Source organism: Heptranchias perlo, chromosome 34 (genome assembly GCF_035084215.1).
Source record: "Heptranchias perlo isolate sHepPer1 chromosome 34, sHepPer1.hap1, whole genome shotgun sequence".
NCBI lineage: Eukaryota > Metazoa > Chordata > Chondrichthyes > Hexanchiformes > Hexanchidae > Heptranchias > Heptranchias perlo.
Genome location: NC_090358.1, coordinates 606525 through 632003, shown reverse-complemented (window position 1 = coordinate 632003; position 25479 = coordinate 606525). Strand labels below are relative to the sequence as shown.

General features: G+C 48.4%; 1 protein-coding gene across 1 annotated transcript; it reads right to left on the bottom strand.

Annotated features, from left to right (window-relative positions):
- Positions 1–66: 66 nt before the first annotated feature.
- On the bottom strand, positions 67–24881 carry sqor (sulfide quinone oxidoreductase). Its single transcript, XM_067971205.1, has 9 exons — positions 24611–24881; positions 21053–21223; positions 19095–19148; positions 10534–10728; positions 9766–9975; positions 8655–8838; positions 5511–5578; positions 2174–2352; positions 67–596 (listed from the first exon to the last, which is right to left on the bottom strand). The coding sequence occupies exons 1-9, from the start codon at positions 24842–24844 to the stop codon at positions 539–541; spliced, it is 1353 nt and encodes a 450-aa protein (XP_067827306.1). The 5' UTR covers positions 24845–24881; the 3' UTR covers positions 67–538.
- Between the last annotated feature and the right edge of the window lie 598 nt (positions 24882–25479).

Below are 25479 nucleotides of genomic sequence, written 5' to 3'. Positions count from 1 at the left end.
TATTTGATAGCAGAGTTTAGGTTCCTATCAGGAACAGTCAGTGCAATGATCTGAAACATTAGTCACTTTTTTTTTAAACGCTGATATTTTTAATGAACAAATTGACTTATTCAAGAATGAGGAAAACCAATTAGGAGAAATTTTGGAAGAACAAATGATATTGCAATGACAAGGTTATTTCAGAGCGCTAATTAATGGTGACTATCGATCTGATTAATGGTAAATATCAATTTGATTCTTAGCTCCAAACATGAATCACAGTTAAAAACATTAAATGGGAGACCTTTCTCATTGCAGAAAATGTAGAGAAAGCTTCTTGTTCATTGGTGGGAGAGGCTCAATTACAAACAATGACAGAAGTGGATTTTGCTACAGTGAGATCAGCCACAATTCAGTGTTTGATCTAAATGTGGGAAGCGTCAGTGAGTTTTTACTATTGAAAATAACTAGCTAGCAGTTTAAGTTTGAGATTCTCTGGGGTAAATGTAAGACGCCCATGTAGACTGACGAGGGGTCGAGTCCAAACGCAGAATATCCTTCACTTCATGCCCAAATGCAACAACTTTCTGACAACTCCAGGACCTCCCCAAAATCCCCTCGAGAAAGAAAAGAAACATTAGATTAAAGTACACAGCTTTCACAGACCCTGCACTTTAAAGTTACTTTAAAAAGGATTAACTTTAGAATGGATGTAGTGTCTAAAATCCCCATTTATAACTTGAACATCTTAAACCCATCCCATCCAGGAATCAACAACCCACTCAGCCCCAGATCCTGGGTGGCCACAAGTTTAACTTAACTTCCACCGTGCAAGTTGCTTCTCTCCGAGAAGGTTGGTCGTTTGTGTCATCACTGTTATTATATTTGATTAGAACGGTTCAGTAACGGTGAACCAGCCGAGATGGAAGCTCATGTAGAAATGGAGCAGGAATTGGTTTGCTCTGCGCCCGTTTTACCCCAAAAAAACAGGCCTTAGGCCGACGAGGCACAGGCTGTCGCAGCAGGGAGGATACGCTGGAACTGTATAAAACACTGGTTAGGCCACAGCTTGAGTACTGTGTACGGTTCTGGTCACCACATTACAGGAAAGATGTGATTGCACTAGAGAGGGTGCAGAGGGGATTTACGAGGATGTTGCCAGGACTGGAGAATTTTAGCTATGAGAAAAGATTGGATAGGCTGGGGTTGTTCTCCTTGGAACAGAGGAGGCTGAGGGAGATTTAATTGAGGTGTATAAAATTATGAGGGGCCTAGATAGAGTGGATAGGAAGGACCTACTTCCCTTAGCAGAGAGGTCAATAACCAGGGGGCATAGATTTAAAGTGATTGGTAGAAGGATTAGAGGGGAGCGGAGGAAAAAAATTTTCAACTAGAAGGTGGTGGGGGGTCTGGAACTCACTGCCTGAGAGGGCGGTAGAGGCAGAAACCCTCATTGCATTTAAAAAGTACCTGGATGTGCACTTGAAGTGCCGTAACCTACAGGGCTACGGACCAAGTGCTGGAAAGTGGGATTAGGCTGAGTGGCTCATTTTCAGCCAGTGCGGACTCGATGGGCCGAATGGCCTCCTTCTGTGCCGTAAATTTTCTATGATTCTACCAATTTAGCAGTAGGACGGGCTGTGCCCGATCTGCCCCGGGCAAACGCCTATAACAGGTATTAGGCCCCTTAAATATGTAAATTAGGGGTCTTGTTGAAGGATTCCATCCAGAGAGGAGCCGGCGACGAGCAGGCATTTATCAGGACAGCCACACCCAGGATTCTTCAGCGGTTTCCATGGCCACCAACCAAAGGCAAGTTACATTTTATTTTAATTTTAAAAAATCGTTCCAATGGAGCCAGTAGGAGCAGGAACGCAGCCCAGATCGGACACCAGGACACCAGGACCCCAACCTCCGATCCCCCTCCCCACCACGCTCGGCTCACCCGATCACAGGGTCACTCGATGTACCCGATCACGGGATCGGGTTCAGACCTCCTTAATCCTGAGGACAATTGGCTACTTCCCATTTCCGTCTTCATATTGGAATTGCTCTTCCTGACCCCAACCAGTCAGGTTCAGGATTGGTAACTATATCTGCCCAGAGCCTCCACATACATTGCTGGTGTGTCATTATATTCTGTTCATCTTACGGAGGGACAATAGGAAGGGAACACAAAATGAATCAGACTCACTTGAGGAGAGCTTGCCAGTAGAGAGGGGGCATGATATCAGCCTTCATATGGAACATGGTCCTCCGTTCCTTCCCCTGGTCAAATGGGAAGGTCTCCAGTGGCTCAGCATTATAGTCAAACTCTGCCAACACACATTTGTTGTAGCCAGTAACCAGCGGACAGGAAGTGTAGCCATCGTACTGCCAACAGAACCAGAGTGAAACAGTTACACACAATTCATTAAAGCTGCAACGTCTCCTTCTGATGAATCAGTTCAGTTACCGTTTCATAGTTACTATCACGTTTATTTGTTTGATGAAATGTGACCAAGAGCAACAGTGGGCCAGGTGAGTAACCCATCATATTGAGCAGCTCCTCAATGGGTGAGCTGGAGGGTTAAGGCAGAGTCCCAGACTCAATCCTTGGTCTGAGCTGAGTCAGATGATTTCAGGTGGGGCTGCGGTACGGACAGGATGGAGTACCCCTGGGTTAGGGAAGGGAAATTGAGCCAAAATTCTGGTTTCTAACCACTGCCCGGCGACCCATGCTGGAAGTGGATATGTTTAGACACAGTGAGGAAGGGATTGGACTCAGCTGTGATGCCTCCCATGCTAGAATAGCCAAGCTACACTTCAGGGGTGAGGGGAGAAATGGACGGGCCAATCAATAGCAGCCCACGCAAGATGGTGGCACCATCCCAATAAAAGGTTCAATAATGACAGAATTAATCACAATCTTTGAGATAAATCTCCAAAAACAGACTCCCTCCAACATTCCCATCACTGCCAGAACAGTCCAAGAGTTTGTAATGACCTGGGCCTGAACATAGACCCCACAGAATGAGGGATAAGCCTTCGTCTCAAATCCATACAAAACATATTCCAGAATTGGTTACTTGGACCAAATCCAGCCCTATTTTTTTTTAATAAATAGGGAACTTAACTGAGCAGGTCCGTCAAACTTTCAAGATAGTTAATCACATTTTATGCTTGAAAAAAAGCAGTGTAATTAAAGTGAGTGGGTTTATCTCAACTCATCCTCCCAAAACAGACACACATTTAAAATCTACAGCCCTGACCTCCAGATTCTGGAAGAACACACTGCAGTACAGAGGGAGCGCTGCACTGTCGGAGGGGCAGCACCAGAGGGAGCGCTGCACTGTCGGAGGGGCAGCACCAGAGGGAGCGCTGCACTGTCGGAGGGGCAGCACCAGAGGGAGCGCTGCACTGTCGGAGGGGCAGCACCAGAGGGAGCGCTGCACTGTCGGAGGGGCAGCACCAGAGGGAGCGCTGCACTGTCGGAGGGGCAGCACCAGAGGGAGCGCTGCACTGTCGGAGGGGCAGCACCAGAGGGAGCGCTGCACTGTCGGAGGGGCAGCACCAGAGGGAGCGCTGCACTGTCGGAGGGGCAGCACCAGAGGGAGCGCTGCACTGTCGGAGGGGCAGCACCAGAGGGAGCGCTGCACTGTCGGAGGGGCAGCACCTGAGGGAGCGCTGCACTGTCGGAGGGGCAGCACCTGAGGGAGCGCTGCACTGTCGGAGGGGCAGCACCTGAGGGAGCGCTGCACTGTCGGAGGGGCAGCACCTGAGGGAGCGCTGCACTGTCGGAGGGGCAGCACCTGAGGGAGCGCTGCACTGTCGGAGGGGCAGCACCTGAGGGAGCGCTGCACTGTCGGAGGGGCAGCACCTGAGGGAGCGCTGCACTGTCGGAGGGGCAGCACCTGAGGGAGCGCTGCACTGTCGGAGGGGCAGCACCTGAGGGAGCGCTGCACTGTCGGAGGGGCAGCACCTGAGGGAGCGCTGCACTGTCGGAGGGGCAGCACCTGAGGGAGCGCTGCACTGTCGGAGGGGCAGCACCTGAGGGAGCGCTGCACTGTCGGAGGGGCAGCACCTGAGGGAGCGCTGCACTGTCGGAGGGGCAGCACCTGAGGGAGCGCTGCACTGTCGGAGGGGCAGCACCTGAGGGAGCGCTGCACTGTCGGAGGGGCAGCACCTGAGGGAGCGCTGCACTGTCGGAGGGGCAGCACCTGAGGGAGCGCTGCACTGTCGGAGGGGCAGCACCTGAGGGAGCGCTGCACTGTCGGAGGGGCAGCACCTGAGGGAGCGCTGCACTGTCGGAGGGGCAGCACCTGAGGGAGCGCTGCACTGTCGGAGGGGCAGCACCTGAGGGAGCGCTGCACTGTCGGAGGGGCAGCACCTGAGGGAGCGCTGCACTGTCGGAGGGGCAGCACCTGAGGGAGCGCTGCACTGTCGGAGGGGCAGCACCTGAGGGAGCGCTGCACTGTCGGAGGGGCAGCACCTGAGGGAGCGCTGCACTGTCGGAGGGGCAGCACCTGAGGGAGCGCTGCACTGTCGGAGGGGCAGCACCTGAGGGAGCGCTGCACTGTCGGAGGGGCAGCACCTGAGGGAGCGCTGCACTGTCGGAGGGGCAGCACCTGAGGGAGCGCTGCACTGTCGGAGGGGCAGCACCTGAGGGAGCGCTGCACTGTCGGAGGGGCAGCACCTGAGGGAGCGCTGCACTGTCGGAGGGGCAGCACCTGAGGGAGCGCTGCACTGTCGGAGGGGCAGCACCTGAGGGAGCGCTGCACTGTCGGAGGGGCAGCACCTGAGGGAGCGCTGCACTGTCGGAGGGGCAGCACCTGAGGGAGCGCTGCACTGTCGGAGGGGCAGCACCTGAGGGAGCGCTGCACTGTCGGAGGGGCAGCACCTGAGGGAGCGCTGCACTGTCGGAGGGGCAGCACCTGAGGGAGCGCTGCACTGTCGGAGGGGCAGCACCTGAGGGAGCGCTGCACTGTCGGAGGGGCAGCACCTGAGGGAGCGCTGCACTGTCGGAGGGGCAGCACCTGAGGGAGCGCTGCACTGTCGGAGGGGCAGCACCTGAGGGAGCGCTGCACTGTCGGAGGGGCAGTCTTTACATGTTAAACCAAGACCCCATTTGTCTGTTCAGGTTTGTCCCTTGGCAGTACTCGAACGTAGACAGGGAATTCTCCCGGTGTCCTGACCAACATTTCTCTCTCAATTAACACTATCCGTTTGTGGGATCTTGCTGTATGCAAATTAGCTGCCATGTTTGCCTACAAACGTGACTGCATTCAAAAGTAATTCATTGGTTATAAACCCCTTTGGGACGTGAAATACAAGTTCTTTCTTTCTTTTACACCAATGTATTCACCCACTGAGTCTTGTTCGGATTTTATTCCACTCTAAATAGTGTTGTAAATTCTGACTTTGAAAGGGCTCCGAGAAGCTGAGTCATGTTTATAAAGTCACATCTTCTGAGCCTGTATAACCAGGGTGAATATCTTTGGCTGAAATTGCCACGCTAGATGTGCAGACTTTCAAACACTAACAATTCGTACCTTGTGCGTTGGCTTCTTATTCTTCATGACCATTGAAATGGTCTTGCTGAGGATTGCAGACTGAGCAGCTGAAGGAATAAAGAGACACATTTAATCCCATGTAATGTGTAAGGGAGATTAAACAGCGTAAATAAACCCACTCACTGCTCTTTCCTGCTTGCTCTCCCACTACGCAATTCTGTCCATTAACTCACAACAGTTTCGCCGATCGCAAAACCAGTGAAATATGTTTGCACATTCTGCTTTGCATGTCTCTCTACAATCATCCACTCCTTCCTTCCATGCATTAAATTCATTGTAGATTTTTTGACACGAAACGTGATTATTTGACTCTCGTCTAACAGAATTTCAAACTCGTTTCCGTTTTCTTCCCCCGAGGGGGAATGAAATTTATATTTTCTCCCCCAGCTCCACGAGCCACACGCTGACTGTGGCCGGGAGGGGAAGCTGGTAACTGGGACTCAGACCCCTAACAACCACCACTCCACTCCTAATCAGACCCCAAGCTGCCCGAGTCTGGGATCCCTCAGACTTTCTCACCCCTCTCTCTGGAGAGGTTTCCCCTCCCAGCACCGCTGTGTGTGATTAGATGAGGATCTCGGCAAAGAGACAACAGTTATACTCCATCACAGTCACAAATCCTAGTGTAAAAATACACCAAACCCAAACCGTTCTCAAGTGTACCATTTATTGCCCATCCCTAATTGCCCTTGAGAAGGTGGTGGTGAGCCGCCTTCTTGAACCGCTGCAGTCCGTGTGGTGAAGGTTCTCCCACAGTGCTGTTAGGAAGGGAGTTCCAGGATTTTGACCCAGCGACGATGAAGAAATGGCGATATATTTCCAAGTCAGGGTGGTGAGACACACTCCTGACTTGTGCCTTGCAGATGGTGGAGAGGTTTTGGGGGGTCAGGAGGTGAGTCACTCGCCACAGAATACCCAGCCTCTGACCTGTTCTTGTAGCCACAGCATTTATATGGCTGGTCCAGTTGAGTTTCTGGTCAATGGTGACCCCCAGAATGTTGATGGGGGGATTCGGCGATGGTAATGCCGTTGAATGTCAAGGGGAGGTGGTTAGGCTCTCTCTTGTTGGAGATGGTCACTGCCTGGCACTTGTGTGGCGTGAATGTTACTTGCCACTTATGAGCCCAAGCCTGGATGTTGTCCAGGTCTTGCTGCATGCGGGCACAGACAGCTTCATTATCTGAGGGGTTGCGAATGGAACTGAACACTGTGCAATCATCAGCGAACAGCCCCATTTCTGACCTTATGATGGAGGGAAGGTTATTGATGAAGCAGCTGAAGATGGTTGGGCCCAGGACACTGCCCTGAGGAACTCCTGCAGCAATGCCCTGAGGCCAAGATGATTGGCCTCCAACAATCACTACCATCTTCCTTTGTGCCAGGTATGACTCCAGCCACTGGAGAGTTTTCCCCCTGATTCCCATTGACTTCAATTTTACGAGGGCTCCTTGGTGCCACACTCGGTTAAATGCTGCCTTGATGTCAAGGGCAGTCACTCTCACCTCACCTCTGGAATTCAGCTCGTGTCCATATTTGGACCAAGGCTGTAATGAGGTCTGGAGCCGAGTGGTCCTGGTGGAACCCAAACTGAGCATCGGTGAGCAGGTTATTGGTGAGTAAGTGCTGCTTGATAGCACTGTCGACGACACCTTCCATCGCTTTGCTGATGATTGAGAGTAGACTCATGGGCAGTAATTGGCCGGATTGAATTTGTCCTGCTTTTTGTGGACAGGACATTCCCGGGCAATTTTCCACATTGTTGGGAAGATGCCAGTATTGTAACTGTACTGGAACAGCTTGGCTAGAGACGCAGCTAGTTCTGGAGCACAAGTCTTGAACAAGGGTGTAACATTTGCAATTCTCCAGTCCTCTGGCACCACCCCTGTAATAAACAGATGTTTGGAAGATTATGGCCAGTACCTCTGCAATTTCCACCCTTACTTCCCTCAGCAACCTGGGATGCATCCCATTTGGACTGGGTGACTTATCTACTTTAAGTACAGCTTGCCTTTCTAGTACCTCTTCTTTATCGATTCTTAGCCCATCCAGTATCTCAACTACATCTTCCTTTACTGAGACTCTGGCAGCATCTGCCAAGGCGGCTCACCGCCACCTTCTCAGGGGCAATTAGGGATGGGCAATAAATCCTGGCCTTGCCAGTGATGCCCACATCCCATGAACAAATAAAAAAAAATCTTCCTCCTTGGTAAAGACAGATGCAACGTACTCATTTAGTACCTCGGCCATCCCCTCTGCCTCCATGCGTAGATCTCCTTTGTGGTCCTAATTGGCCCTACCCCTCCTCTTACTACCCGTTTACTGTTTACATGCCTGTAGAAGACTTTTGGATTCCCTTTTATGTTTGCTGCCAGTCTATTCCCAACAGTGATCAAGCCCATAAGCTGCAGTGTTTCCTGGTACACTTGGCATAGCTTCAAAACCCATCCTGCACCTGCACCTCGAGACACTGAGCGTGAAAACCAAGCTCCACTTTTAAACAAACAGCTGGTGCTACAAGTCCATCGTTCACGATTGGTTTCTTGCACCCACCCATTTCCTGATGCTACTGGGTTGCTAGGTGATTATAACCTGGGGTAAAGAAGAGGGAGTTTCAGTCTAGTTTGTAGATGATGACAGGAAACTTTTGCACTGTGAGGACATTATCAGTTTCTAAACACAATTGGGTTTTATTTCTGCAATAAATTGATAAGCATTGCACAGTGGACCTACTTCTGAGCATGTGACCCAGAGCAGGCTGTCTCGCTCACTTGTTTAGTAACCAGGCACACGTTTTATTGGGGGGTGCGGGGCTGTGATTTTTAATCTTGCTCCCATGTCCTTTTTCAGATCCCTGTGTCTCGAAGTGAATGCCAGCGGAGCTCATGGTTCATGGTCAGTCCTAACTAACTTTCCCACCTTCCTTACTCCCTGTAACCTTCACTCAGCCCCTTCCTGAGGTGCCCTGATCAAGCTCAGATACTGGTCCGTGTGCAATCTCAGGTGTGATCCCAGCATTTTCTGGCACCTCTCACTGTCAACCTCTCCAAGAATTTTTCGTTTTCTAAATTACAACCCATTGAGTTTCTAGCAATGATCCAGAGGTGCAGTTAGTGTTGGGCTTACCTATTGCTGCCGCAGTTCGGGATGTTGGGAGGTTGGTGCAATCTCCAATACCAAATACATTGGAGTATTTCTTGTGCTGTAGATTTTCTTTGTCAACATCTACCCAGCCTTCTGCATCAACCAGAGCACTTTTCTGAATTACATCATGAGGCCCCATTGGAGGAGTGACATGTAGCATCTCATACTGTCAACACAGCAGAGAAAGAAATGTTACACATCGTGGAAAGACGGAGAAAGCATTAGCACAAGAGGAACATCAGCTAAATGGGAATTAGCATCTAGTTAATCGTCCACACAGTCACTCGGGGCTCACTCTCAGTGAGAGAAAGCCCCAAATTTTAGGAATGAAGGGGTCTGGAACCATTATCGGTGACTGGTGCACACAGTTGGACAAAGAAACAAAATCTTTTAAATCCTTAGGGAAAGATTATTGAAAGCTTTTAAATAAAACCACAGTTGATTTAATGGCTCAGCAGGTTTAGGATAAAGCTTCCTGTCCACAATATCTCGTACAGTGAGAGCTCAGCCAGGGTTATGTTGCCAGGGAAACGGAGAATGGGGTGTGGGGGGGGTCAAGCTGTTTAGTGTCGCATAACTTCCCATCTGGTAGAGGCCATTAATTTCCTGCCGTTCTCGGGCCGGGCGGGGAGGGAGGGGGGCCGGGCGGGGAGGGAGGGGGGCCGCGCGGGGAGGGAGGGGGGCCGCGCGGGGAGGGAGGGGGGCCGCGCGGGGAGGGAGGGGGGCCGCGCGGGGAGGGAGGGGGGCCGCGCGGGGAGGGAGGGGGGCCGCGCGGGGAGGGAGGGGGGGCCGCGCGGGGAGGGAGGGGGGCCGCGCGGGGAGGGAGGGGGGCCGCGCGGGGAGGGAGGGGGGCCGCGCGGGGAGGGAGGGGGGGCCGCGCGGGGAGGGAGGGGGGCCGCGCGGGGAGGGAGGGGGGCCGCGCGGGGAGGGAGGGGGGCCGCGCGGGGAGGGAGGGGGGCCGGGAAGGGAGGGGGGCCGGGAAGGGAGGGGGGCCGGGAAGGGAGGGGGGCCGGGAAGGGAGGGGGGCCGGGAAGGGAGGGGGCCGGGAATGGAGGGGGAGGAAGCAGAGATGAAATAAACAAACAACACGAACCTGAAAAGTTGTCGTTTCTCCAGGATGGTCCAACTTTTCAAACACGGCCTCCTGTTTGTCTGAACGAACCTCAATAAGGTTTAGTCTGTAATTCACATCTATATTTCTTGCTTTGACAATCTCCAGAAGAACATCTGCATATTTCTTCACCCCAAAGATCACTGGCAGTGATGTGTTGTAAATAATATTTGCTTTGGGTCGTTTCCCTGTCTTAAAACGAGAAAAATAAAGTGTGCAACAAGGACGCAAATATTTGTAATATTTAATATCAATGTGCGGACAAAAACTATTCTGAATGCCTTTGGAAACGAATTTAGCTTCATGGAATCATGACCTGGTCAGTACACGGGATTGAAGGCCAAAGTTATGGGACTGGAAGGCCTGGACTCACGTGCGATAGCAGACGTGCACCGATTACTCCTATCTCCCAAAGGAAAGGCGTTTTTAATGTACCGACACATTTAAAGGTCAGCAGTTAACATTAGCTGCCCGACCTGATCCAGACTGATAACAGCAAGGGTCATCGAAAGGGTCACTGTGAACTTTTTAAAACTCGGTGTGTTAATCACTGCCCTGAAGTTAAGCAGCGACTGTTTTTAAAAGCACACGTGACTGGTTGGGCACTGGGCTTCAGGCGCTTTCTGTAATAACCATGGCAGTTTGTACAATGTGTTATTGTTAATTCCTAAAATCTGTCGTGAGATGATGGAAAAGATTTAAAACTTGACACTCTAAGTTAAACGTCAGACAGTTAAGGTGACAAGTTACCTTCCTGAAGTAATGCTCCGATAAATACATGATCTTCTGTGGAGCCCCAGCACATTTGACTGGGGTGTTGGGGAAGGTGAAGATGGCATTTCCTTCTTGGAAGTCCTGTAAAGCTCTCCAGGTTTTTTCAACAAAATTTACTGAATAGTTGGAGCCGATTTTGGGGCCATTGAACGCATCAGGGAGACCCTTAATCTGCGGAACAAAACGCAACATGGCGCTGATTAGTTTTCTCAGATTGGCTCAGAGGGACTACAGGGATTGAAGTTAAGGAGGAGGAGTGTGAAATATTGGATGGGATAAACATAGTGAGAGGAAGTATTAAGGGGATTAGCATCTTTGAAAGTGGATAAATCACCAGGGCCAGATGAAATGTATCCCAGGCTGTTAAAAGAAGCCAGGGAGGAAATAGCGGAGGCTCTGACCATCATTTTCCAATCCTCCCTGGATACAGGTGAGGTACCGAAGGATTGGAGGACTGCTAACGTTGTACCATTGTTTAAAAAGGGAGCGAAGGATAGACCGAGTAATTACAGGCCAATCAGTGGTAGGCAAATTATTGGAATCAATTCTGAGGGACAGGATAAATTGTCACTTAGAAAGGCACAGACTAATCAAGGATGGTCAGCATGGATTTGTTAAGGGAAGGTCGTGTCTGACTAACTTGACTGAATTTTTCGAGGCGGTAACAAGGAGGATCGATGAGGGTAGCGCAATTGATGTAGACTACATGGATTTTAGCAAGGCTTTTGACAAGGTCCCACATGGCAGATTGGTCAAAAAAGTAAAGGCCCATGGCATCCAAGGGAATGTGGCAAATTGGATGGAAAATTGGCTCAGTGGCAGGAAGCAAAGGGTAATGGTCGACAGGTGTTTTTGTGACTGGAAGGCTGTTTCCAGTGGGGTGCCGCAGGGCTCAGTACTCGGTCCCTTGCTTTTTGTGGTATACATTAACGATTTGGAATTAAACATAGGGGGCATGATTAAGAAATGTGCGAATGACACAAAGATAGGCCGTGTGGTTGATAGTGAGGAGGAAAGCTGTAGACTGCAGGAAGATATCAATGGACTGGTCAGATGGGCAGAAAAGTGGCAAATGGAATTCAATCTGGTGAAGTGTGAGGTGATGCATTTGGGGAGAGCAAACAAGGCAAGAGAGTACACAATAAATGGGAGGATACTGAGAGGTGTAGAGGAAGTGAGGGACCTTGGAGTGCATGTCCACAGATCCCTGAAGGTAGCAGGACAGGTAGATAAGGTGGTTAAAAAGGCATACGGGATACTTTCCTTTATTAGCAGAGGCACAGAATATAAAAGCAGGGATGTTATGCTGGAACTGTGTAAAACACTAGTTAGGCCACAGCTTGAGTACTGTGCACAGTTCTGGTCACCACATTACAGGAAGGACGTAATTGCACTAGAGAGGGTACAGAGGAGATTTACAAGGGTGTTGCCAGGACTGGAGAATTTTAGCTATGATGACAGATTGGATAGGCTGGGGTTGTTTTCCTTGGAACAGAGGAGGCTGAAGGGTGATTTGATTGAGGTGTGCAAAATTATGAGGGGCCTGGATAGAGTGGATAGGAAGAACCTATTTCCCTTAGCGGAGGGGTCAATAACCAGGGGGCATAGATTTAAAGTGATTGATAGAAGGATGAGAGAGGAAATGAGGAAAAATGTTTTCACCCAGAGAGTGGTGGGAATCTGGAACTCACTGCCTGAGAGGGTGATAGAGGCAGAAACCCTCAACTCATTTAAAAAATACCTGGATGTGCACCTGAAGAGCTGTGACCTGCAGGGCTACGGACCAAATGCGGGAAAGTGGGATTAGGCTGGGTGGCTCGTTTCTCAGCCGGCACGGACACGATGGGCCGAATGGCCTCCTTCTGTGCCGTACATTTTCTATGATTCTGAGTCCTGCCGTTCACTTGATGCGATCATTACCGGCCTGGACACTGAGCTACACTTACCCAGGACAAATGGCCATGTTACTTCGTAATTTACAGCCTGCTGACCCCTGAATCATGCAGGCCTGAGATGTCACTTTGAGAATGTAACTGTCAGTAGGAAGGGACGGGACGTTAGCAGCGATCCTGCAGCAACCCACCTCTGAGCCCCTTAAATAGGATAAATGTCGAAGTATTAAAGCAGCGTGGAGCAATATCTCCGCCTTTAAAAGAGAGAGAACTGGATCGTCCCAAAGAATCGCCTGAATCCACATTTAAAAAAAATTCATTCTGGGGATGTGGGTGTCGCCGAAAGCCGACAATTATTGCCCGTCCAGTCACCCTGAGAAGGTGGAACGGTTTCTTCAACCGTTGCAATTTATTTGTAGCGGTTTTGATACAAACTGAGTGGCTTCAGAGGGCAGTTAAGAGTTAATCATGTTGGTGAGGGACTGGAGTCACATTTGGCCCAGACCGGGTAAGGACGGCAGGTTTCCTTCCCTAAAGGACATTAGTGAACCAAGGTGTAAAAAACTGAATTCAAATTCTCAAACTGCCAAAGTGGGACGTGAACTCACGTTATCTAAATCACTAGTCCAGTAACATCACCCCGACAGCTCCCAGACCCCCTGTACCCCTACACCTCCCAACCCCCTGGACCCTCCGTACCCTAGACCCCCACACCTCTGTACCCCCCGCACCCTCGACCCCCCCCCCCCGTACCCCCCCGACCTGCGAGGTGCTGCTTGTACATATTCACTTCTGTCACTATTCAGCAGAAAGGCACCATTTACATGAAGCATTTTAATTTTAAAACAGAGAGATGTTGGTTACCAGTCACTGATTTACACAATTACCAGGAAGTTAAGCAAATCCACATGATTGCTTGTGAAAAAGAGAATTATTGACATTGCTAACACAATACCTTCGTCACAAATCAAACATCATTCAATGCCCCGCACCCTACAGAGGAAATGCCTGAAGCAGGTAAGTGGTGAGAGTCTTTGCTGTTATTTGTTGCTGATTCATAGATACTTGTACTTTACTTTGCTGCGCTAACCTTTGTTATGCATTAAACTTCATGTCAATTATTTTATTGTGCCAACGTGGGCAGTTATCAATCTGGTGATGTTCCCAGGTGAACATTATTGGGGGAGACTGCAGGTGCCACAGGTCACAAGGCACAAGGATCAAAACCCGTTGGAAACTTTCCCAATCCGATCACTCAAAATCAATCATTACATTTGTAACCAGGGGACACCGGCCTAAAACAAACCAAACGCTGTCATCTCATTTCACCAACCACAAGGCACAAAGATCTGCTCCAGGCAGTAATCCAGTCAAGAAGCAATGACTACAGCAGATAGAAGCTGCAGAAAGAACTATCCCAGAGACATCAGGCAGTCTAAAGCCCAGATATCCTGGTGCGACACTCCAGCATCACAATACAGCTGTGGGTACCCTGAGATCCTTAATCCACATCATTGGATCTAAAACTTCAGAGAGCATCGCAGAGAACTTCATAACCTGACACCTAACACAAGGTGAAAAAGTAAATCCGTTTAGTTTCTGGGGGTAGAAAGTGATCACAAGCTGCATTATGGACTGGTAAAATGCAGGTTCATGCACGTGATCCCCACATGGGGAGTCAGTCCAGGTATGGTGTGGTTTACAGGGCTGGCAAGCCAGGGAGGAAAGATTGTGCTGCTCTTACACACCTCTTACTAGCAATTCCAGAGTTTGTCTGGCCCGATAGGAGGGTGGTCATTCGTTTCCTTGGGCACTGAAGCCAAAAGGAGGGAATAAAATCCTTAAAAAAAAATCACTGAATTGGAATGAGCTGCCCAGTGATGGCATCATTATCACTGATCACTGTCCAGGAAGGCGGGGAGTCACACACACTGCTGGAGAGCTTTCGTAGAGAAGAGGAGGGACAGTGGGCAGGGAGTTCATCTCTGGTGCCTCTGCACTTCCTCCAACGGCAGGTTTACAAGTAACTCCAGCAACAGGGGCCAAAAGACGTTTCATCCTAATGGCCTTCCTTACTCTTCAGTGTAACTCTCTCACCATCCCTCCCATTGGAAACAGGCAAACATCCACCAATATAGAGCGGACAGTGCCGAGCTCATACAACAGGAACAAACAGCCCGATCTCCAGGACGGCTCTAAACCATAGACAGAGAGAGCTTGCACATGCGAGGGGGGTGGGAGGAGGAGAAGACCCCGCGTGGGGGGGGGGAAAGAAGAGGAGGAGGAGGATATACTCAACGACTGAGAATCCACAGCCCTCTGGGGTAGAGAATTCCAAAGATTCACAACCCTCTAAGTGAAGCCATTTCTCCTCATCCCAGTCCTAAATGGCCGACCGCTTATCCTGAGACGATGCCCCCTTGTTCTAGACTCTCCAACCAACCTCTCAGCATCTACCCTGTTAAGCCCCCTCAGAATCTTATATGTTTCAATGAGATTACCTCTCATTCTTCTAAACTCCAGAGAGTATCGGCCCATTCTACTCAATCTCTCCTCATAGCACAACCCTCTCATCCCAGGAATCAATCTAGTGAACCTTTGCTGCACCGCCTCTAAGGCAAGTATATCCTTCTTTAGATAGGGAGACCAAAACTGTACACAGTGCTCCAGGTGAGGTCTCACCAAAGCTCTGTACAATTGTAGTAAGACTTCCTTACTCTTGTGCTCCAACCCCCTTGCAATAAAGGCCAACATGCCATTTGGCCTCCTAATTGCTTGCTGTAACTGCATGTTAACTGTTTCGTGTACAAGGACACCTAAATCCCTCTGAACACCAACATTTAATTGTTTCTCACCATTTAAAAAAGTGTTTTTCTAGTCTTCCTACCAAAGTGAATAATTTCACATTTCTCCACATTATACTCCATCTGCTAGTTACATCCTCAAAAAAGCTCTAATAGGTTTGTGAAACATGATTTCCCTTTCATAAAACCATGTTGACTCTGCCTAATCATATTATGATTTTCTAAGTTACCACTTCCTTAATAATGGATTCCAGCATTTTCCCGATGACTGATGTCAGACTAACTGGCCTGTAGTTCTGTGTTTTCTCTCTCCCTCCTTGGGGACAGGTCCCTCGACCTTCATATTAGCACAAGGTTGGAGACTCGGCCCAGTCTGTGTTGGCGTTTACCTTTCACTCAAGCAAATAGTTCCAATCACATTTACCCACCCTGTTCCCTTATCATTTCAAACACTTTCCTTCATCCACCTCTCCAATCTAATTTTGAATGTTGACAGTTTCTGCCTTAACCACTAAGCCTGGAAGTGAATTCCGCATCCTCACAACTCTCTGGAGAAGTTTCTTCTGCTCTCTGTTCTAAATCGCTTACATTTAATCTTGTATCTCTGGCTCCTCGTTCTAGACCCTCAACTACTGGAAACGGTTTGATCCGTCTAACCTGTCCCACCGTTTCATCATTTTAAACATTTCTTGCAGCTATTTGTTTGACCAAACCCTTTGGATCATGACATGCACCGCTGCCCGCCGCCCCCCGCCCCCCGCCCCCCCCATCCGCCCGCCGCACTGCCCGCCCCACCGCCGTCATCCGCCCGCCGCCCCCCCATCCGCACCGCCGCCGACCCCCCATCCGCACCGCCGCCACCGCCCGCCGCCCCCCACTTCTGCACCGCCGCCACCGCCGGCCGCCCCCCCATCCGCACCGCCGGCCGGCCGCCCCCCCCATCCGCACCGCCGGCCGCCCCCCCATCCGCACCGCCGGCCGCCCCCCCCATCCGCACCGCCGCCACGTCGCCCCCCGCCGTCATCCGCACCGCCGCCACCGCCTGCCACACCGCCGCCATCATCCACACCGCCGCCACCACCGCCCCGCCATCCACACCGTCGCCACCGCCCGAAATGGCAGACTTGCCAATAATTACTTTGTGTCAGTCCTCACAGTGGAGGAAGAGGATAATATATCCGACGTTCCAGGGAAACTAATAATGAATCAAGGACTGGAACTCACTAAAGTTAACGGAAGCAAGAAAACAATATTAGAAAACTAAAGACTGAGAAATCCCCAGGACCTGATGGCTTCCACCCCAGGGTTTTAAAGGAAGTAGGTGAGGAAATTGCAAATACTTCAGCCATAATCTTCAAAGCTCTCTCAGTTTAGGAACTGACCATTTTTAGATTGGAAAATTGCAAATGTAACTCCACTATTTAAGAAAGGTGAGAGAGAGAAAGCAGGAAATTACAGACCTGTTAGACTAACATCAGTTCTGGGGAATTTCATAGAATCATAGAAAGGTTACAGCACGGAAGGAGGCCATTGAGTCCGCTCCGACTCTCTGCAAGAGCAATCCAGCTAGTCCCACTCCCCCGCCCTTTCCCCGTAGCCCTGCAAATTTTTTCCTTTCAAGTACTTATCCAGTTTTCTTTTCAAGGCCATGATTGAATCTGCCTCCACCACCCCCTCGGGCAGTGCATTCCAGATCCTAACCACTCGCTGGGTAAAAAAGTTTTCCCTCATGTCACCTTTGGCAAAAGAACCAATCACCTTAAATCTATGTCCTCTGGTGCTTGACCCTTCCGCCAATGGGAACAGTTTCTCTCTATCTACTCTGTCTAGACCCTTCATGATTTTGAATACCTCGATCAAATCTCCTCGCAACCGTCTCTGTTCCAAGGAGAACAACCCCAGCTTCTCCAGTCTATCCACGTAACTAAAGTCCCTCATCCCTGGAATCATTCTAGTAAATCTTTTCTGCACTCTCTGTAAGGCCTTCACATCTTTCCTAAAGTGCGGTGCCCAGAACTGGACACAATACTCCAGTTGTGGCCGAACCAGTGTTTTATAAAAGGTTCATCATGACTTCCTTGCTTTTGTACTCTATGCCTCTATTTATAAAGCCCAGGATCCCATAGATTTTTTAAACCTCTTTCTCAACCTGCCCTACCACCTTCAACAATTGGTGCACATATACCCCCAGATCTCTCTGTTCCTGTTCCCCTTTTAGAATTGTGCTCTCTAGTTTATATTGTCTCTCCTTGTCCTTCCTACCGGAATGTATCACTTCGCATTTTTCTGGGTTAAATTTCATCAACCACGTGTCCGCCCATGCCACCAGCTTGTCTCTATCCTCTTGAAGTCTATCACTATCCTCCTCACTGTTTACTACCCTTCCAAGTTTTGTGTCATTTGCAAATTTGGAAATTCTGGCCTTTACACCCAAGTCCAAATTATTAATGTAAATCAAGAAAAGCAGTGGTCCCAGCACTGACCCCTGGGGGACACCACAGTACTTCAGTCCGAAAAACAACCGTTCACCACAACTCTGTTTCCTGTCACTTAGCCAATTCTGTATCCATGTTGCTACTGCTCCCTTTATGTCATGGGCTGCAACCTTGATAAGTGTACCGTGTGGCCCTTTATCAAACGCCTTTTGAAAGTCCATATACACATCAACTGCATTGCCCTCATCGACCCTCTCTGTTATCGCTTCAAAAAATTAGATTATTGGAATCTATAATTAAGGACAGTGTGACTGAGCACTTAGAGAAATTTGAGCTGATTAGAGAGAACCAACATGGGTTTGTAAAGGGTAGGTCATGTCTCACGAACCTAACTGAATTTTTTGAGGAAGTAATTAATGGGAGTAGACGGAATGTTTATGAATATAGGTTATATGGACTTCTTGAAAGGCATTTGAGAAGGTTCCACACAATAGACTGTTAGCTAAAATTAAAGCTCATGGAATTGAAGGCAAATTATTGACCTGGTTAGGAGATTGGTTAGGTGGTGGAAGACAGAGAGTAGGGATAATGGGTATGTACTCGAATTGGAAAGAAGTGACTAGTGGTGTCCCACAAGGATCTGTGCTGGGGCCTCAACTATTCACTTATATTTATTAATGACTTAAATAACACAATAGAGAGCCATATATACAAGTTTGGTGGCATCGTAGGTAGTGTAGACGGGAGCATAAAATTACAAAGAGACATTGATTAAGTGAGTGGGCAAAACTGTGGCAGATGGATTTCAACGCAGGTAAGTGTGAGGTCATCCATTTTGGACCAAAAAAGGATCGATCGGAGTATTTTTTTTTAAATGGTGAGAAGCTCGGAACAGTGGAGGTCCAAAGAGATTTAGGGGTCCATGTACACAGATCATTAAAATGTCAGGTACAAAAATAATCAAAAAGGCTAATGGAATGTTAGCTTTTATAACCAGAGGGCTGGAATACAAGGGGGAGAAAGTTTTGCTACAGCTATACAAAGCCCTGGTTAGACCACATCTGGAGTACTGTGTACAGTTCTGGGCACCGCACCTTAGAAAGGATATTGGCCTTGGAAGGAGTGCAGCTCAGTTTCACCAGAATGTTACCAGGGCTCCAAGGGTTAGATTATGAGCAGAAATTAATCCCTGGAATATTGGAGGCATTTTGGATTTTGAAAGGAATTGATAGGGTTGATAGAGAGAAACTTTTTCCATTGTCACAAATCGGTGGTGTATTAAATCATAGTTAAAAACGAAAAGTATTAACCTTCAAAACACCCCCTGGGGAATTACAATGTCACACACGTGAATGTTTATCTGAAACAGGGAGCACAGGGTATAATTGAGTAAAAATGTTAAGTACCTTATTATATTGGAGCTGCAATCCCAAAGCAACAATCAGGTATTTGTACGAGATCTGAAATAAAATTAAAAAGTTATGATTTAATAGACACACACACACACACACACACACACACACACACACACAGCTATCCATCTCAGATTTAAAGTTAGTAATTGAGCTAGTATCAATTGCCATCTGCAGAAGAGAGTTCCAAACTTCTACCACCCTTTGTGTGCAGAAATGTTTTCTAATCTCACTCCTGAAAGGTCTGGCTCTAATTTTTAAGACTGTGCCCCCTACTCCTAGAATCCCCAACCAGCGGAAATAGTTTCTCTCTATCCACCCTATCTGTTCCCCTTAATATCTTATAAACTTCGATCAGATCACCCCATAACCTTTGAAACTCCAGAGAATACAACCCCAATTTGTGTAATCTCTCCTTGTAACTTAACCCTTGAAGTCCGGGTATCATTCTAGTAAACCTACGCTGCACTCCCTCCAAGGCCAATATGTCCTTCCGAAGGTGCGGTGCCCAGAACTGCTCACAGTACTCCAGGTGCGGTCTAACCAGGGTTTTGTATAGCTGCAGCATAACTTCTGCCCCCTTGTACTCTAGTCCTCTAGATATAAAGGCCAGCATTCCATTAGCCTTATTGATTATTTTCTGCACCTGTTCATGATACTTCAATGATCTATGTACCTGAACCCCTAAGTCCCTTTGGACATCCACTGTTTTTTTAAAACTTTTTACCATTTAGAAATTACCCTGTTCTTTCCTTTTTTGATCCAAAGTGGATGACCTCACATTTGTCTACACTGAATTCCATTTGCCACAGTTTTGCCCATTCACCTAATCGATCAATATCGCTTTGTAATTTTATGTTTTCATCTACACTGCTTACAATGCCACCAATCTTTGTATCATCGGCAAACTTAGATGAGACTTTCTATGCCTTCATCTAAGTTGTTAATAAATATTATGAATAATTGAGGCCCCAAGACAGATCCCTGCGGGACTCCACTAGTCACATCCTGCCAATGTGAGTACCTTCCCATTATCCCTACTCTCTGTCGCCTTTCGCTCAGCCAACTTCCTAACCAAGTCCATACTTTTCCCTCGATTCCATGGGCTTCTATCTTAGCTAACAGTCGCTTATGTGGGACCTTATCAAATGCCTCCTGGAAGTCCATATAAATAACTTCCATTGACATTCCCCTGTCCACTACTTTAGTCACCTCTTCAAAAAATTCAATCAGGTTTGTCAGGCATGACCTACCTTTCACAAATCCATGCTGGCTCTCTCTGATTAACTGAAAATTCTCGAGGTGTTCAGTCACCCTATCCTTAATTACAGACTCCAGCATTTTCCCCACAACAGATGTTAGGCTAACTGGTCTATAATTCCCGTTTCCCTCTCTCTCCTTTCTTAAAAAGCGGAGTGACATGTGCAATTTTCCAATCTAGAGGGACAGTTCCTGAATCTAGAGAACTTTGAAAGATTATAGTTAGGGCATCTGCAATGTGCTCACCTACTTCCTTTAAAACCCTGGGATGGAAACCATCTGGTCCTGGGGATTTGTCACTCTTTGGTGCTATTATTTTCTTCATTACTGTTGCTTTACTTATGTTAACTTTATCGAGTCCCTGTCCCCGATTCAATATTATTTTTCTTGGGATTTCCGGCATGCTATCCTCTTTTTCGACTGTAAATACTGACGCAAAGTAATTATTCAACATGTCCGCCATTTCCCCATTGTCAATGACAATATCCCCACTTTCAGTTTTTAAGGGGCCAACACTGCTCCTGACCGCCCTCTTTTTCCTAATGTAACTATAAAAGTTCTTCGTATTGGTTTTGATATCCCTTGCAAGTTTCTTTTCATACTCTCGTTTTGAAGCTCTGAATATCTGTTCTGTGACCCTTTGTAAGACACCGCGCGACCCACACGCGCACGACCCACACGCACACGCGCACCTCTTTCCCATCGTCGGTACGGACTAGGTTCTTGTCCGGATCAAATTCCTGAACTCTGGACTTGATCCACGTAACTCCTGAAGGGATGACACTGGCAGTCGAACGGCTAGACCTGTTTAATGGTTTGGCTCCAGCTCCCACCAATGTCCACATAGGCTGATAGTAGTGTTTCTGAAAGAGACACAATCTTGGTTACAGCTGCAATGATACAGGCCCATCACTGCATCAGCTGTGCTGGAATCACAGGCATCTCACACTCACAGCACATCAGCGAAAATCCACCTCGCACCTTACACAGAATCCTTCAATCTTCACGTTAATGGAGATTACAGACAGCGGCAGTGCAACGAGGCCCTGGTCAACGGCGTTCGCCTTCGTATTGAAGAAATATCCACTGATCAAATCTCCCCGGACAGAATCGTGCCCTTTGTTTAGGTCTGGTGTTTTTCAGGTGTCGGAGGAGCCAAGGGTGATCCTCTGCCAACCTTTGCCAATGTCCCATCCTGAACCAGCCCATGATCAGTGACTTGGCCCCTCCCTCCCCCAGGGAAAGACTCCATCTCTGCTCAGTGTCTTCCTCGATGACCAGGCTCAGATTAACCACTCACTCCAAGGTAAAGTGAAGGCACCAATACACCACAGTAACTTGCACAGTGCATACACTAGTGAGAGTTTCACCAGGGGTTGTCACTTGTACCTTCACCACAGAATAAAGGAAAGGACACAAAGTGTGGACCATTCTCCCAGCACTCAATCTGGTGCACAGTCAGCTTTTCACTTGCACAAATCAGGAAGGGCCGAGGCTGCCGGATCTTCCAGGGTCGGTTGTCATCACGTATACGAGGCGAGCTCTCGGCCTGGATTGGGCCGACATATAGGGGCTTGTCACAGGGGCAGCAGCCATCGAAGGGCTGATGGACACTTAAAGTTCCATAAAAATAGAATTAAAAAGATACTAGAAAGTGAAAACAATACACAAAAAAGCACTTTCCCTTTTAGGCAATTTACTTGGAACTCCCTTTCCTCCCACTCCCAATGGGAGCAATCCGCCCTAAATGGATGGGCAATTAGGCTCTACCTTGTTTACATACATTTAAGTACATTGTGATATTGAAATGAAGCTGGAATGCTGCCTTTATACTGCTCAAAGCAAAGGGGTTTCCCATTCCCCTGCCCTGGAAATCTTCCCTAAACCCCTTTCCCAGACAGTTCCCTGAAAGCATGGCATGGATTCCCTGCTGGAACTGAAAGTCACTCTACTCAAAGTTATTTAAGGGACCGGAGCCAGTGTTTGTAATATTCCATTAAAGTGTTTACAGTAAAGGTGTGAGCCAATTGGTCTATTGCAGCTCTACAGACAACAGTCAAACCAGTGACATAATCACCCGGGACTCGGGAGCAGCAGGTGTTGGCTCTTCCACAGGCCAAGAGGTTTGTTGAGTAATTCTTTTGACAGCCGCTCTCAACTTGGTAAAGAGGGGTTTTATAAATATGGGTTCAGAGTACAAGAGCAAAGAAGTAACGATAATTTGCACAAGGCAATGATTAGGCCACAGTTGGCGCTCTGTGTACATTTTTGGGCGTTCTATACTAGGAAGGACATTAAAGCCATTCGGCGTAGATTCACCAGGATGGTGCCAAGAATGGGACACTATAATTACAAGGAGAGAATGGAGAGGGGTGAAAGAGATGGGTTTTAAAAGAGGGCCCTAAAACGGAGGAAAAGGCAGTAGAGGGGTTTATGGAGGGAATTCCAGTGCTTGGAGCCGAAGCTGTAGAAGATATGGCCGCCAACGGCGGGGCAAAGGGAGGGGGGGGGGGAATGCATGTCAAGCCAGTTAAAGGAATAGGGAGAGGCGAGGGCCAGAAAAGGATTTAACACAAGGATGAGAATTTTAAATCAAGGCATTGCCAGACCGGGAGCCAATGTAGGTCAGCGAGCACAGGGGTGATGGGTGAACGGGACTTGGTGCGAGTTAGGATACGGGGCAGCAGAGTTTTGGAAGAGCTGAAGTTTACAGAGGGTGGAAGATAGGAGGCCGGCCAAGAGAGCATTGGGATAGTCAAGTCTGGAAATCACAAAGACGTGGATAATTGTTTCAGCAGCAGATGGGTGGAAATGGGAGATGTTACAGAGATGGAAGTAGATGGTCTGTGTTTTGGAGTCAGAAGCTCAGCTCAGGGTCAAGTAGGATGCTGAAGTTGTGAACAGTCTGTTTTAGCCTGAGACAGTGACCTGGAGGGAGACAGGCCCAGTGGTGAGGGAATGAAGTTTGTGGGTTTCGGGGTGGGGGGGGGGGGGGGAGGGGGAAAAGACAGTGGCATCTGTCATCCCAATATTTAATTGGAGGAAATTTCAGCTCATCGAGGACTGGATGTCGGACAAACAGTCTGACAACACAGGCAGTGGACAGGTCAAGAGAGGTGGTGGTGAGGTAGAGCAGTGTACATGGGGAACCTGACTATGTCTGCAGATGATTTCACCGAGGGGCAGCATGTAAATGAGAAATAGGATGGGGCCAAATATAGATTCTTGGGAGACTCCAGAGGGAATGCGTGAAGGAGTGGGAAGAGAAGCCATTGCAGGAGATTCTCTGGCTACGATTGGATACTATCCACGGTAAGAAAATTATTCTCTCTCTTGTTTAAAAAAGATCCTGGAGGGAAGGCATATATAAGTTGATTATATAGTCCCATCCAACTGGATGGCGGAGGAGAGCCATTGGAGGAGGATTGTGTGGTCGACCATGTCAAAGTTAAGAGAGATTTCTTTATATTGAGGTTTGTTGGATTAAGGTACGATTTTGCTACAGGACGTAGTTGAGGCAGGGACCACTGAATTTTTTTTTTTAAGGGAAACATGAAACAGGACTTTGGGGAGAGCAGGGCAGTGGGATTAGGTTTGGATTACTTTAACAAAGAGCTGGCACACATATGGTGGACTGAAGGCCTCCTTCTGTGTTTCTTTTGGGGGGGCCTGTGTTTTTTTGGACTGAGTAATTTCATTAATCCCATCCGACGTATCCATAAAGTAAATTCACCCAAGACAAAGAAAGAAATTGAATGCTTTTGAAAGAACAAGATTGAGGAGAATTCAAAAGACACTCACAGACCTGCTGATCATTCCAACCAGAGTCCATGAACAAAATGGGAATTCAGAGACTGCTTTATTGTGGAGGTTTCTGCAGGGTTCGAAAGGCCAGCGGTTTGAGTTTGTTGAATTCACAAGCACCATCGACTCTCTGGAATCTTTTATGTAGAGACACATTTTTACAACATTTGAATTTCAGCCTGTGCGGTCTTGAGGCTGTTGCCAGGGAGGATATCTGCTCCTTTGACTGTCCTTGCTAAAGGGGGACAGTCCAGGGGCGCTACTCTGATCAGCTCCCTCACCATGAGGCGCCAACATATCCCACACTGCTCCGTGGCACAGCATATTAGTCATTCAGGTAAATTTATCCCTGGGAGATATTGAATTAAATTCACTAAAGGGATAACATGAAGGGTGAAAACCAACAAGGGGTCAAAAAGTTTTATAGCGTGAAATAAATCTCGTACCTCACTCGGCTCGATGACGGCTACATTTCCAGCGCCCACTTCTCTCTTCATTCGAGCACTCATGGTGATCCCACCAGTCCCACCTCCAACCACTAATACTTCATGGTGCTCTTTGGATACACAGTTTGGCGAGACGTGGAATTCCCGAAAACCAGTGTTCCTGGGCTGGAACCCGAGTTTATGCAGCAGTGCTCGGGCTTGACGAGCAAAGCCGATTGTTTGGTGACCAGCCATCCTGATGAGACGAAATCCTGCAACCAAATAAGTTACTTGGAAATGCAGCAAAACTTTACTGATTCTGAACTTACACTGAGTAAATCTCCATCTAAGAACACAAGTACAGGATGTGAAAGGGCCACTTCCCCCACAGACTTTGTACAATCAGACTGATCAGAACTCTATCCAACCCACTCAATTTCCTGAGGAGAGAACAAACTTCAGGTGAACCTGCCAAAAAGGTAATCAAGTGAAACTCCAGCCTGCCAACCCAACACTGCCCGTTGCATCCGCAGACAACACATTCGTGATCCTGGGACAAGGGCAACTATGGTCCAGTTATACTTGCCCTGTGGCCCATGGAATAAAGGGGGCAGCAGCAACATGGATACAGAATTGGCTAAGGGACAGGAAACAAGAGTAGTGGTGACTGGTTGTTTTTCAGACTAGAGGGAGGTGTACAGTGGTGTCCCCCAGGGGTCGGTGCTGGGACCACTGCTTTTCTTGATATATATTAATGACTTGGACTTGGGTGTACAGGGCACAATTTCAAAATCTGGAGATGACACAAAACTTGGAAGTGCAGTGAACAGTGAGGAGGATAGTGATAGACTTCAAGAGGATATAGACAGGCTGGTGGAATGGGCGGATAC

Bases quoted from the DNA above. Each gene is read 5' to 3' on its own strand.
- sqor (XM_067971205.1), bottom strand. From the start codon at position 24,844: ATGGCTGGTCACCAAACAATCGGCTTTGCTCGTCAAGCCCGAGCACTG. The intron at 19,149-21,052 runs GTGCGCGTGTGC...ATTTTATTTCAG, and splicing joins GTACCGACGATGGGAAAGAG to ATCTCGTACAAATACCTGAT. The intron at 9,976-10,533 runs GTAACTTGTCAC...TCTCGTTTTAAG, and splicing joins CGGAGCATTACTTCAGGAAG to ACAGGGAAACGACCCAAAGC.